We start from the raw sequence: 14,195 nt of genomic DNA on the forward strand, positions 1-14,195 counted from the left end.
AGTGTATGAACATGCTACTGATGTCAAATTAATATCAAATCAAATATGATTATTAAAAATTTAGGATATTAAATTTAATCCTATGGTAACCACAAGGAAAATATATGAAAAACGTATCCAGACAGAAAGAAGAAGGGACTCAATATAGTATAACACAAAATATCAAATAAATGAAAGTAGGCATTAATGGAAGAACTGAGGGTCAAAAATGTATAAGACTTACAAAGATTAAATAGCAAAATGACAGCAGAAAGTCCTGCATTATCAATAGTAACTTTAAATGTAAATGGAGTAAACTTTCTAGTCAAAAGGCAGAGATTGGCAGAACAGATGAAAAAGCATGACCCAACTACATGCTGTCTCCAAGAGACTCACATCAAATTCAAAGACTACAAGTAGGTTGAAAGTGAAAGGATGGAAAAAATATCCCATGTAAGAGTAACCAAAAGGGAGCAGAAGTAGCTATACCAATATCAAATAAGAGAATTGAAGTAAAAAACCATTATGAAGGACACAAATGGTCATATTATACTGCTAAAGGGGCCAATTCAACAAGAAAACATAATTATAAATTTACATGCACCTAACAGCAGAAGCTCAAATACATAAAGCAAATACTGGCAGATTTGAAGGGAGAAATAGATGGCTCTACATTTACAGTAGGTGACATCAATAAATAATTTTCAATAATGGACAGAACATCTAGCCAGAAGATCAATAAGGAAGCAGAGGATTTGAATGATAATCTAATCCAAATAGACCTAACAATCATATATAGAACACTTCACCCAACAACAGAATAAACATTCTTCTTGAGTATACGTTGATCATTCTCCAGGACAGCTCATATCTTAGGTCACAAAACAAGTTTCAAATTAAAAATACTGAAACCCTATAATGTATCTTCTCTGACAACAATGAAGTAAAGCAGAAATCAGTAACTGAGAGAAATGCAAAATTTATAAATATGTGGAAATTAAACAATGTATTCTTAACCAACAGGTTAAAGAAGAAATCAGAAGGAAAATTAGGGAAAATCTTGAGGCAAATGAAAATGAAAGTACAACATAGCAAAACTGAAGGGATATAGCAAAGGCAGTACAGAGAGGGAAATTTATAACTCAAAAAGCTTACATTAGAAGACCCTCTTCGGCCGCCTTAGGCCGGCTGGGAGGCTGAACCCGAGTCCGACTGTAGCAGAATTCGAGAAAGCGCAGCTTCAGAGTGGTCGCGGAGGGCTCACAAGAAAATCAAGAGCCAGATATGTCAAGGGAAGTAGGAGATGGTTCCAGGACTTGGATATTGTCATTCTGGGAGAAATGACCGAGACTTGACTTTGTCCAGAGACTAAGAAATGTAACCAGAATTTAAGACATATCCAAAAGAGACTAAAGATTCAGCATTCTAGCTTGTGGCCATTTCCTAATAACAGAAGAGAATGACTAAGGACCAGGAAACACTGGCATTTGATGATGTGGCTGTGCAGTTCACCCTGGAGGAGTGACAGCTGCTGGGCCCTGCTCAGAAGGACTTGTACCGGGATGTGATGTTGGAGAACTATAGCAACCTGGTGTCATTGGGGTATCAAGCCAGCAAACCGCATGTCATCTCCAGGTTGGAACGAGGAGAATTGTGGACACTGGATGAAGAAATATACAGTCAAATCTGTCCAGAAATCAAGAAAGCTGACAGTCATCTACAGGGGTGCTCACAAAACCAAAAATGTCTGAAGAGAATGGAACAGTGTCCTGAACATAATGCATTTGGAAATATTGTTCATTGGAGCAAAAATTTTTCTTTACAGCAAAATCATGAAATATTCAACTTTTATGGGAAAGCACTGAAATCAAATTTAAGTTTAGTTAACCAGAACAGAAGCTATGAAGTAAAGAACCATGATGAGGTTAATGGAAATAGGGAATCCTTTCTTCTTGCTAAGCATGAACAATTTCATACTGAAATTAAATTCCCTGAACATGGAAAACCTGTGCACAAAAAGCCCCAATTCATTAAGAATCAAGTAACTCTCAAAACAGATAAATTCCATGTATGCACTGACTGTGGGAAAGCCTTCACCAAGAAGTCTCGCCTGATTGATCAACAGAGAGTTTTCATACAGGAGAGAAGCCTCATGGATGCAGTATATGCGGGAAAGCATTCTCCAGAAAGTCTAGGCTTACTGAACATCAGAAAACTCATATAGGAGAGAAACATTATGAATGCACTGAATGTCACAAAGTCTTCCCAAAAAATCACGGTTAATTATTCATCAGAAAATTCATACAGGAGAGAAGCCCTATGTATGTGATGATTGTGGAAAAGGCTTCATCAAGAAGTCTCAGCTCACTAATCACCGGAGAGTTCATACTGGAGAGAAGCCTCATGGGTGCAGTGTGTGTGAGAAAGCATTCTCCAGAAAGTCCAGGCTCATTGAACATCAGAGAACTCACACAGGAGAGAAACCTTATGAATGCACTGAGTGTGACAAAGCATTCCGCTGGAAATCACAGCTCAATGCACATCAGAAAACTCACACAGGAGAGAAATCCTATATATGCAATGATTGTGGAAGAGGTTTCATCTGGAAGGGCAATCTCATTGTACATCAGCGGACACATACTGGAGAGAAACCTTATATATGCAATGACTGTGGGAAAGGTTTCATACAGAAGGGCAATCTCCTTATACATCAACGAACTCATACTGGAGAGAAACCCTATGCATGTAATGAATGTGGGAAAGCCTTCAGCCAGAAGACATGCCTTGTATCCCATCAGAGATTTCACACAGGAAAAGCCCCCTTTGTATGTACTGAATGTGGAAAATCCTGTTCACACAAGTCGGGTCTAATTAACCATCAGAGAATTCATACAGGGGAGAAACCCTACATATGCAGTGACTGTGGGAAAGCTTTTAGAGATAAGTCATGTTTTAATAGACATCGGAGAACACATACAGGAGAGAGACCCTATGGATGCTCTGTTTGTGGGAAAGCTTTTTCCCACTTGTCATGCCTTGTTTATCATAGCGGAACACTGCATGCAAGAGAGAAACATGTGAGTTCAGCCAAATTGGAAACTCCTTTCTCAAAGACTCATGGCCCATCACATACAAGTGATTTCATACATGAGAAAAACTCTGTTAGTGTAAAAACTGTGCATATGCCTTCTGTGGCAACTCAGACTTCATTAAACCTCCGGGGGCTCCCAGTAGACAGGAACTTAGCCATTAAGCAACAACCTTTTGCCAGAAGTACACCCACAGCTAATAAAACAGTTCACACAGAAGAGAAACCTTATGAGTGCCGAGAATGTGGTAGTGCCTTTAGTGACCAATTACATCACATTTTACGTCACAAAAAACACACTGGAATAAACTGTGATACATTAAAGATGGAAAAACCTTGAGTTTTTCAAGTTCATTGTATGGCTGAGAAGTGTATAGAAAAAGAAATAGTATGAACAGAGACTAGGAAACCCTTTCATAGGTAGATAAACTGCATCATCAGTGAGCTCGTAGTAGTAGAAATAAAATGAACATGGAAAAGCCCTTGTCCAGAAAGAAGACAGTAGATGTCAGTGTGTTCACATGGGAAGCGTCAGTTCACATGGGGAAGGCAGTGAATATGGCAGGATTTTCAGTGGTATATTCTGCCTTATCAATTGTCAGAGGAAAGCATACAGAAATGAATACATTAACTTTGGAACATCTTCAGCAAAATATCAGAGAACTCATTAAGGAAAGCCCCATGAAAATTATAACCTCATCATACATGAATACATGTGATGTGCATTTCAGATGAATATACATGGAATTAAACTCAATGTCAGTGATTGTATGTCAAAGGCGATGGTATGTGTTCTACATCACTAAAGTATATGAAATGCTCCCTCTTTTTTTTTTTTTAAGCATGTGTCCTCAGTGCAGACACAGAATCGTTATATGATTAGCTCTTGCATTTCTTTGGCTCTTGTGCTTATTTGGTTGTCATTTCAGACAACTGAAATATTTCCAAAGTAAACTGAATATATTCATTCATGTAAAAATGTTTGGATTTTTTTAAAACTAAGTTTGTAAGTCACAACCAAGGGAAACAGTTCAAAACTTGTGACTAACCCATCAGCTCCATTCTTACTTTAGAAGGTAGTTCCTGTGTTAAACTTGTGTTTGTCTCATAGTTGTACCACTGCTCAGAAAACATTCTTATCACTATATCCTTTACGCTGTTTTGTTCTAGGAACTGTACCTGATGATACTGTTAAACAACACAAAAAGTCCTTGCTGTATTCAAGGGAAGATTTTCTTAGCTGGTTTATATGCTATATAGCATTTTACTTCCAGCAAAGAATGTATAAACCTACAGTAGTTGAAAAGGATACAGTACAAGGAACAAAGTAATTGTGTTTAGAATGAGGGTGGGCTTAGGAAATACTAAATATTTGTTATAATATCTTGTTAATGTGACATTATTTGGAGTAGAGGGAGGACTTCTCAATGTTGTTTATGAAATTCAGGGTATAAATAAGTTTTGTTTTTGTTTTAAATAATCATGTTCTTGTGTCCCCATGTACTTATAAATTCCTTAGTTTATATAAATTATTTCTCAACACAAAGCAAAACAAACAAAACATGGAATTTAGAAGATAAGGGGGGTGAATGATCTACTGGGCTAATTGATCAAAAATATTTGTTTTCATTTAAAAGGAGACATTAGAAGTTCTAAGGATCAGAACTGACCAAAAAACATTTTTTAAAAAAATCCTGAATAGAGACTCATGTGTGTCAGAATATAAAAGGAGCAGATCAGAAAAGTGAGAGAATCCCAAGAATAAGCCAAAATGAAAGGAAAATTATTTCCCTCTCTAAAAATGGAGGAATTATGGGAAATGAGTGAAGGTGAGAGACCCTTGGATGTCTTAGAGTACCTTATATGTGTTCATATGTCTATCACGTTTGAGAATTGCCATCATTTCAAAAATCATGGTTCCTCTGTTACATGTTGAATTGAGACATTCATCATTTTCTTTACTTTCCTGGAGTAAGGTTTTTATGCTCTCTTTATCCAGAATTCTTTTCTTTGTTCTAATAAAAATATATCCAGCTTTAAAAAAAAAAAAAAAACTTACATTAAAAAAGTAAAAAGATTTTAAATCAGAGACCAACCTCAAAACTGGAAGAACTAGAAAAAGAAAAGCAAGTGAAACCTAAACAGAGCAGAAAGAAAAAAATTACAAAGATTAGAGATGAATGAAATATAGAAAAAAAATGAGTTAAAAACAAAATTGGTTCTTCAAAAAGACCAGTAAAATTAACAAACCATTAACTACACTGATGAAGGAAAAAAAGAGAGGAAACAACTAAAATCAGAAATGAAAAGGGGGATATTATTATTGACCCCACTGAAATAAAAAGGGCTACAAAAGGATACTATGAATATGCCAGCAGAGCAGAGAAAATGGACAAATTTCTAAACTCAGAAATTACTTACACTGACTAAGAAACAGAAGATCTCAACTACCAATAAGTAAAGAGGTTGAATCCATATGAATTATATATTTGAACGTGGTTAAAAAGGAAAAATTTTAGGTCGTTACAAATACTACTAGAATAAAAATTTTAAAACAAAATTCAGAGAGGGACTCCAGGGAAGATGGTAGAGTGGAGAAGACTTGCGTTCACCTCTGCTCCATGGGACAAGATAGGGGATGGGGAGAAAATGACTGGGACTGCTATCCTGGGGTGAGGGGTCTTCAGTGATTCTTGGTGAGGAGAGAGCTGGGGGGGGGGACCAGGGCGGGGATAGCAGGTGGGTCAAATCAGTATGATCTCTGCCAGGGGCAGACAGTGGTGCATGGGGAGGCGTGGATCGGAGGAAAGTGGCCGCCCATCCCCACTGCCCCTGCTCCAGCCTGCCCCAGCTGCTGGCTGGGGAAACCTCCCCAGGCTGCTCAGCAGCCAGCAGCACCCATTGAGGAGCCTGGAACAGGGCTGGGTCATCTGCAGCAAAGAGCCCAGCCTCTGGGTGCTGGGAGCAGATATCTGGCAGAGCGCATGAATTGTTGGCCCTTTGGGCATGGGGTATAGTAGACTTGCCAGGTGCTACCAGTTGATTACTCCCCCTAGGTCACTTGCCTGCAAAAAAAATAAATTAAAAATATAAACATATGAAAGTATATATAAATAAAAATAAAAATAGCAATACTACTACTAATAAAAATATAGGGAGAAAAAATATATTTAAAAAAAGAGAAAAAGAATAGAAAAAAAAGCAAAAAATCTAGCCAGATAGGGAATTTGCCAGTCTATACTTACCACTTTTCACCAGCAAGTTGCCTCCCTGAGGCACATCTCCTCAACCCTCTCCAACAACCCTCTCCAACTGCTGTGGCTGGCTAGGAAGCTGGCGTGCACGGCATGGGTGCTGTTCCCAGCCTGTGGTAGCAGGACAGCTGGTCCTGGCATGGAACAGGAGAGCAGGCAAGAAAGAGCAAAAATCGAGGATTAACTGCTCATGAAGAGAATTTAGAGGAAGAATAGAAAACTTCAAAGCAATAAAAGAAGTGAAATAACAAAAAAATAAAGCAGAAATAAACAAACTGGGAAAGAATAGAAAGAATCAACAAAACCAGAAGTTGGTTCTTTGAGAATATCAATAAAATTGATGGACCCCTAGTAGGCTAACAAAGAAAAAAGGAGAGAGGATGCAAATAAACAAAATCAGAAATAAGAGGGGGGTCATTACCATGGATCTTGAAGAAATTAAAAAAATTTTAAGAGAATACTATGAACAGCTATATGCCAATAAACTAGACAACTTAGATGAAATGGACAAATTCCTAGAAACACATGAACTACCTATACTGACTTAAGAAGAAACAGAAGATCTCAACAAATCAATTACAATTAAAGAGATTCAATTAGTCATCAAAAATCTTCCCACAAAGAAAAACCCAGTACTAGACAGCTACACAGGTGAATTGTAACAAACATTACAAAAAGAACTAACACCAATGTTGCTCAAACTCTTCCAAAAATTTAAGGAAAAAGGAACACTACCTAACTCATTTTAGGAAGCCAACAACACTCTAATACAAAACCAGACAAAGACACTACAAGAAAACCTACAGACCAATCTCCCAAATGAGCACAGATGCAAAAATTCTCCACAAAATACTAGCGAATTGAATCCAACAACACATTAAAAGAATTATACATCATGACCAAGTGGGATTTATACAAGGAATACAAGGGCAGTTCAACACAAGAAAATCAATCAGCATAATACAGCACATTAACAAATCAGAAAAGGAAAAATCACATGATCATATCAATTGATGCTAAAAAAGCATTTGACAACATTCAGCATCCTTTCCTGATAGAAACACTTCAAAAGATAGGAATCGAAGGAAACTTCCTCAATATCATAAAGAGCACATATGAAAAGCCCATAGCCAGCATCATACTTAATGGTGAGAGACTGAAAGCATTCACCCTAAGATTGGGAATGCGACAAGGACGTCCACTGTCACTGTTGTTAAACTCAACATTGTACTAGAAGTCCTAGCTGGAGCGATTAGACAGGAGATAGAAATGAAAGGCATCCAAATTGGGAAGGAAGAAGTAAAAGTTTCATTATTTGCAGATGACATGATCCTATACTTAGAAAACCCTAAGAAATCTATAACAAAGCTACTTAAGCTAATAAATTCAGCAAAGTGGAGGGATATAAGATTAATGTATAAAAATCAGTAATGTTTCTATACACAAGTAACGACCTGAGGAGAAATTAAGGGAAAAAATTCCATTCAAAATAGCAACCAAAAGAATCAGGTTTTTAGGAATAAGCCTAACCAGAGATGTCAAGGACTTGTACACAGGTTACTACAAAACATTGCTAAAAGAAATTTTAAAATGACCTAAATAGATGGATAGAGATTCCATGCTCCTGAATAGAAGGATGAATGTCGTTAAGACATCAATTCTACCCAAATTAATCTACAGATTCAAAGCAATACCAACGAAAATCCCAACAACCTAATCTGAAAACCTGGAAAAGCTGGTTATGAAATTTATTTAGAAGGAAAAGAAACCCCGAATAGCTAAAGAGATCCTAAAAAAGAAGAGTGAGGTGGAGGACTATCACTTCTAGACTTTAAAGCTTAATATAAAGCCAACAGCGGTCAAATCAGCATGGTACTGGTACAAAGATAGAAGTTTTGACCAATGGAATTGAATTGAGAGTACAGAATAGACCACCAAATCTATGGTCAATCAATCCTTGATAAAGCCCCCAAATCCACTGAACTGGGACAGAACTGTCTTTTCAATAAATGGGCATGGGAGAATTGGATATCAATAGCCAAAACAATGAAAGAGGACCCCTACCTTACACGTGTATAAAATGGATTAAAAACCTAAATGTAAGAGTCAGTAACATAAAAATTCTAGGAAAAAAGGCAGGGAATGGTAACCTATGACAAACTCTGGGATCTGTTCTGTAACTACTTGTTGGTGAAGTAAGCTTTGAAAATTACTATTTTTTTCTTTCTTTGCTTTGTATATATATTTTACAATTAAAAAGTTAAAAAATATCTATTTTTTCCTTTCTTTGCTTTGTATATACATTTTACAATTAAAAAGTTAAAAAATATCCATGGAACTATACAACATAGTAAAACCCTAAGTTAAACCATGGACTATAGTTAATAGTACAAATATAAAAATGGGCTTTTATCAAATTTTTTTTTTTTGCTTTAGTCTCACACATAAGTTAAAGTTTCAAAATATGAATTACCATCTATTTTCAACACCCTGCAGTACTGACATTCCTTTGTTCTTCCTCATGTAAAAACATTTTTAAATTTGTACAAATTTAAATTTGTACATTTAGTGACTATCATTATACTCTCTAGGCATTCCTAGATTATACGATCTCAATCTTTATCGTCTATCTTTCCTTCTGATTTCATTTGTGCCCCCCGTCCTCCTCCCTCTATCACTCTCACATTCAGCTTCATTCAGTGTACTAACATACAGTTAGGTAGTATTGTGCTATCCGTTTCTGATTTTTATAACCAGTCCTGTTGCACAATCTGTATCCCTTCAGCTCCAATTACCCAATATTTACTCTATTTCTATCTCCTGATGGTCTCTGTTCATCAGTTAAAACATCTGTTTTAACAATGTACCACACCAATGCAGGGTGCTAATAATAGGTAGTATCTGGGAATCGTGTGCTTTAATCATGACTCTTTGGTAAACCCACAACTTCTGCAATTAAAAAAAGAACAACAGATGACCAAATTAAGGAGAAATTATTTTCATCACTTGTTCTTTTTTTGGAGGTGAAGTGGGCAGAAAACGAAGGCCAAGGAAGGCTTTGTGGTGTGGGCTAACTATAGATTTTAATAGCAAAGATTAGTACGTTTTTCCAAAAGAAATTCACATGCACAAAGAAAAAAGTCTACACTGTGTATTTGCAGAAATAAGTTCATAATTTTATAATGTCATATTTTGTTTTAAATGTTTTAAAAGCAATTCCTGCTGTCATCTTTTTTCTCTACTTACACAAAATATATAATGCACATTCTTCTATTCATATGGTTATTATAAACTACAGTTTTCATATTTGTTTGTATTTTCATCTGCCAAACCACAAACAGATTAAAACAAGACACCAGACAGTATAAGGGCTAAGAAGATTCATTCCGGAGACAGATTATTTGGAATCAAATTCCAATTGCTCTATTTATTAGCTGTATGACCTTAGTCATGATAACTTGACCATCTTGACCCCAATTCCCTCATCTGGAAAATTCATAAGTTAATTCAACAAATATTTAGTGATTATCTAACCTGGACAAGGAAATATCCTGAGCACTTGGGATACATCAAACAACACTGTTCTTAGGGAGTTTATATTTTAAACTATGAAGGTACAGAATTAATATAATAAATAAATTAATTAAACTGTATATTAAGAAAAAACAGAGCTAGGATAAGGGAATCAGAAATGCAGTAGGTACTACAATTTTAAATAGGGTAGTCAGAGTAGGCCTCATTGAGAAGGCAACACTTGTGCAAAGACATGTAGGAAGTTGAGGGACTTAAAAATAAGATAAAAAATTAGGATGACAATACCTCCCTGATAAGGTTATTGTGAAGATTAGCTAATTATGAGGTTTTAGTAGTGCTTGGTACTTGGTGACTACAAATAAACCCTACGTTATGATGCTGCTGTTACTGTTATGGATTTTATTTATGAAAAAGGTCACATCTTCTTAGAGGCCTATTTAGTTTAGAAATCCTAATCCCATTTGTATACCAGGGCAAATATCTATCTTGATAAGTACTTTTGTGAGACTTAAAAGAGCTAATGAATGGAAAGCGCCTAGCAAAGTAATCAATAAATTTTTTCCCTTAAATTCCAAATATTCATTTATAAATTGTATGTATATTTAAGTCAGAACCATTCTCTTATTGCAGCTCTCATTAGAAATAGTGGTCACATTTTCAGGATGGCCTATAGAAGCCTACCTATTGAACTCTATAATATACAATGAATTCTAATTATTGAGTGTGCCATAAAATAATAATAATAATAATAATAAATCTATAGCCTAATTCTCAGTGTTTAAAAAAGAAGGTTCTGAAGCACAAGCAAGTAAGACAAGATGCTTGGTGTATTATCATACTCATTTTCATCTTATTTAATCTGTCCATTACTATGAGATAAGCAAATCTTTCTTCATTGTACAAATGAAGAAATTAAAGCCCAGAGAAGTTAAAAAAAATTGGTTATTTACCAAGATTACACAGGTAAATGATAGAGCAAGACTGCACAGAGTCAAGTCTGCCTTACTTCACGGCATAACACTAGTGACCTGCAATATGATATGCTCATGACACATGCAGACAGATTATTAAGCTACTCTTTTTTAGTGTAATAGGAAATTTTTAATTAAAGTTAAAAGAAAACAGGAGTAATAAAACTGTATTTACTGTATAATGTGAGAAATTTTTGAAAAGGAGAACTTAAAGAGCCAGAAACAGTAAGTACTCTCTTAGCCCTATTTTCTTTCTAGATCATTCATTTTTTTGAAACTTTTTTGATTGTATAATATATATACAAAGCAAAGAAAGAAAAAAGCAATAGTCTTCAAAGCACTCTTCAACAAGTAGTTACAGGATGAATCCCAGAGTTCATCATGCACTACCATACCATAATCTCAGATTTTTCCTTCTAGCGGCTCCAGAACATTGGAGGTTAGAAGGAATATACAAATATTTATCATCACAATAGACATTTTTTTTTCTTTTTTGTGAAAAAGAACAGATATATAAAAAAGCAATTAATTTCAAAGCCCAGGGCAACAATTAGCTGTAGGACAGATTTCAGAGTTTGGTATGGGTTACAATTCCACAATTTTAGGTTCTTACTTCCAGCTGCCCTAAGATATTGGAGACTAAAAGAAATATTAATATAATGATTCAGCACTCATACTCATTTGTTAAACCCTACCTTATCTGTATAACTCTACCATCACCTTTGCCTCTCCCACTCTTTAGGGTATTTGGGCTATGCCCATTCTAAATTTTTCATGTTGGAAAGGCTATCAAATAATAAGGGCTAGGGAGATGGAATTAGCTGATGTTCTGGAAAGGCTGGCCCTCTAGGTTTCAGGACTTATCTGGTCCAGGGACCCATCTGGAAGTTGTAGGCTTCTAGAAGGTTACCCTAGAGCATGGAACTTTGTGGAAACTTATATATTGCCCTAGATGTTCTTTAGGATTGGCTGGAATGGTTTTTGTTGGGGTTTGACAAGTTCTGATAATTTAAGTTTAAGCAATGTCTAATTTAAGTTTGTATAGGAGCAACTTTCAGAGTAGCCTCTCAACTCTATGTGAACTCTCTCAGCCACTGATACTTTGTTACACTTCTTTTCCCCCTTTTGGTCAGGATGACATTGTTGATCCCATGGTGCCAGGGCCAGACTCATCCCTGGGAGTCATCTCCCATGCCACTAGGGAGACTTTCACCCCCGGATGTCATGTCCCATGAAGGAGAGAGGGCAATGATTTCATTTGTAGAGTTGGTCTTAGAGAGAGTGAGGCCACAACTGAGCAACAAAAGAGACCCTCCAGAGGTGTCTCTAAGGCATACCTATAGGTAGGCTAAGCTTTTTCACTACATACATAAGCTTCACAAGTGCAAGCCTCAAGATCAAAGGCTTGACCCATTGATTTGGGTGTTCCTAGTGTTTAACACAGTATCAGGGGTTTCCCCAGTGATAAAGTTTAATAGTTCCATATTTTTTCTCTCATCCCTCAAGGAACTTTGCCAATACTTATTTATTTTCTGCTTAATATATTCTGGGATGTATCCAGGCATTACCTTAAGCTATACAGGATTAAAAGCCCTCATTCTTATTTTGGGCTCCCTGTGTTTCGTTTACATGAGCTATTTAGACAGGTCCTTTCTAGACCATTTTTACGTCTTACATGAAAGAACTGACCCACATTGCATTACCTCTATTACAGTATTTATTTGCTTTTTTCACTCCCTGTAACTCTCTTGGACTAAACTGCACATAAGAACAGAATCTGTCCAGTGCCTATGGATATACAGATGTACAAATGCTTACTGTATTCATGAATGAAAGTACAGTGTCTATTCTTAACTTAGACCATAAAAGAGCACCTAAATAATGGTAGGCATCACAATCAGTAATCCAGAAATTGTTTATTAGTTGCTTATGTCTGATGTAAATCCATTTTAATACTGAACAGCTAATATAAAAAGGGAATAAAATAATTTTAAATCACAACTGCACAAACTGAGGTACCTGAACTTCTCCATGCCTCCTCTTTTCAAATGCCAGTCTTTCTTCATCAGCCTTCTGCTCCCATTGCAGTTTTTCCAGTTGTTGGGTCATTATAGCCACTTTCTTTCTTACTTGTTCCTTAAGTTCCTTATAACGATCCAGCTATATAAACAGCATTTAAACATTGCTAATTGCTAACTCATTTAAGGAAGCAGGAAAGGAAATTCCTTGCATGATCTTTTACTGGCAGATAATTAATCTTATCAAAATACATTTTATGTAGTCTGGTTTGTAACTGGCCCCATGTAAAGTAATGTAGACATAACATGAATGTCTTCTTACTTAAAACTGTGTAGACAGATCAACAAAGTATTTAAAAAAAAATAAACCTCTAAAACAAGGTCTCTGTCAGAAATTACTGTAAGTGAATAGACAGATACTCATTTATAGTCTAAAAGAAGGAGTCCAGAGAAAATGTTTTTTCCCCCACTTATACAGTCATAATTACTTTGGTATACATTATGATGCAAGATTACCAAAAAATAACAAAAGCGATAAATGATAAGACTTGGTTGAGAGGATTGTTTGAAAATTCTGAATTACCTATTTTGGATATTTACTATTGATTCATTATAATAAAATATTACACAATAAACTGGGTATTAATTCATCATTTAACATGTTACATCACTTTAAGTAATCAATTTCCTTCCTGTCAATTAAGTGATTGTGTATCTGACAAGGTTTTTACAACATTCATGAGAGAAAATTATCTCGCATATAATAGCAAAAAATATAAAAAATAATATAATTAATTGCCTAACTTTTATTGTAAGATGAAACCATGTAATCTTGCAGAATTATTTTTTAGGACTTTAACTCATAAATGTTATGCCATCCAATCTTCTAAAGGGAAAAACTTACTGTCTAGACTAAAATTAAATTTTGTGTACAAGCTGAAAAATTTAAATCCCTCTAATTCACAATCTAAGGATAACCTCTTAAAATATCAGAAATGGAGGTCATCCTAAACTTTTTTCTAATTAAAGAAACTCAAACAATAAAAATTAAAGATTTCCCATATGTTAACTTTTTTACCTGACTTGCTTCCAGTACAATATCTCTCCCTTTACGTAAGACTTCTGCCTCAATCTGCTTTTCAAAACTTTTCCATGCGCCGTCTAAATCAACCAGTTCCATTTCCAGAGCTCTGATGTCATCTTCCTGTTTAGAACATTGTTTCTCATTATCCTTTATTGATTTCTTAGCCACATCTAATTTCTTGAGGTGGTGAGAAGTATTTTCTTTGGCTTTAATGTACTGAGGTCTCTTCTGATTTAAGAGTGCTTCAAGAGATCTAAAAAGGAAAAA

At 35.6% G+C, this 14,195-nt stretch overlaps 2 protein-coding genes across 3 annotated transcripts in view; one reads left to right on the forward strand and one right to left on the reverse strand.

Annotated features, from left to right (window-relative positions):
- SMC1B (structural maintenance of chromosomes 1B) overlaps positions 1 to 14,195 on the reverse strand; it is a 161,015-nt gene that overhangs the window by 125,135 nt on the left and 21,685 nt on the right. For both annotated transcript variants that reach the window (XM_077169162.1, XM_077169161.1), the window contains 2 exons: positions 13,923 to 14,181; positions 12,846 to 12,986 (listed from right to left, as the gene is read on the reverse strand). In XM_077169162.1, coding sequence (XP_077025277.1) covers positions 12,846 to 12,986; positions 13,923 to 14,181 — 400 coding nt within the window. The remainder of the gene's footprint in view (positions 1 to 12,845; positions 12,987 to 13,922; positions 14,182 to 14,195) is intronic.
- Positions 1,439 to 3,407, forward strand: LOC143689610 (uncharacterized). Its single transcript, XM_077167856.1, is given in 3 exon segments — positions 1,439 to 2,110; positions 2,113 to 2,245; positions 2,248 to 3,407. Coding segments are annotated over 3 exon segments (1,965 nt in total).

Source organism: Tamandua tetradactyla, chromosome 7, assembly GCF_023851605.1.
Source record: "Tamandua tetradactyla isolate mTamTet1 chromosome 7, mTamTet1.pri, whole genome shotgun sequence".
Lineage (NCBI taxonomy): Eukaryota > Metazoa > Chordata > Mammalia > Pilosa > Myrmecophagidae > Tamandua > Tamandua tetradactyla.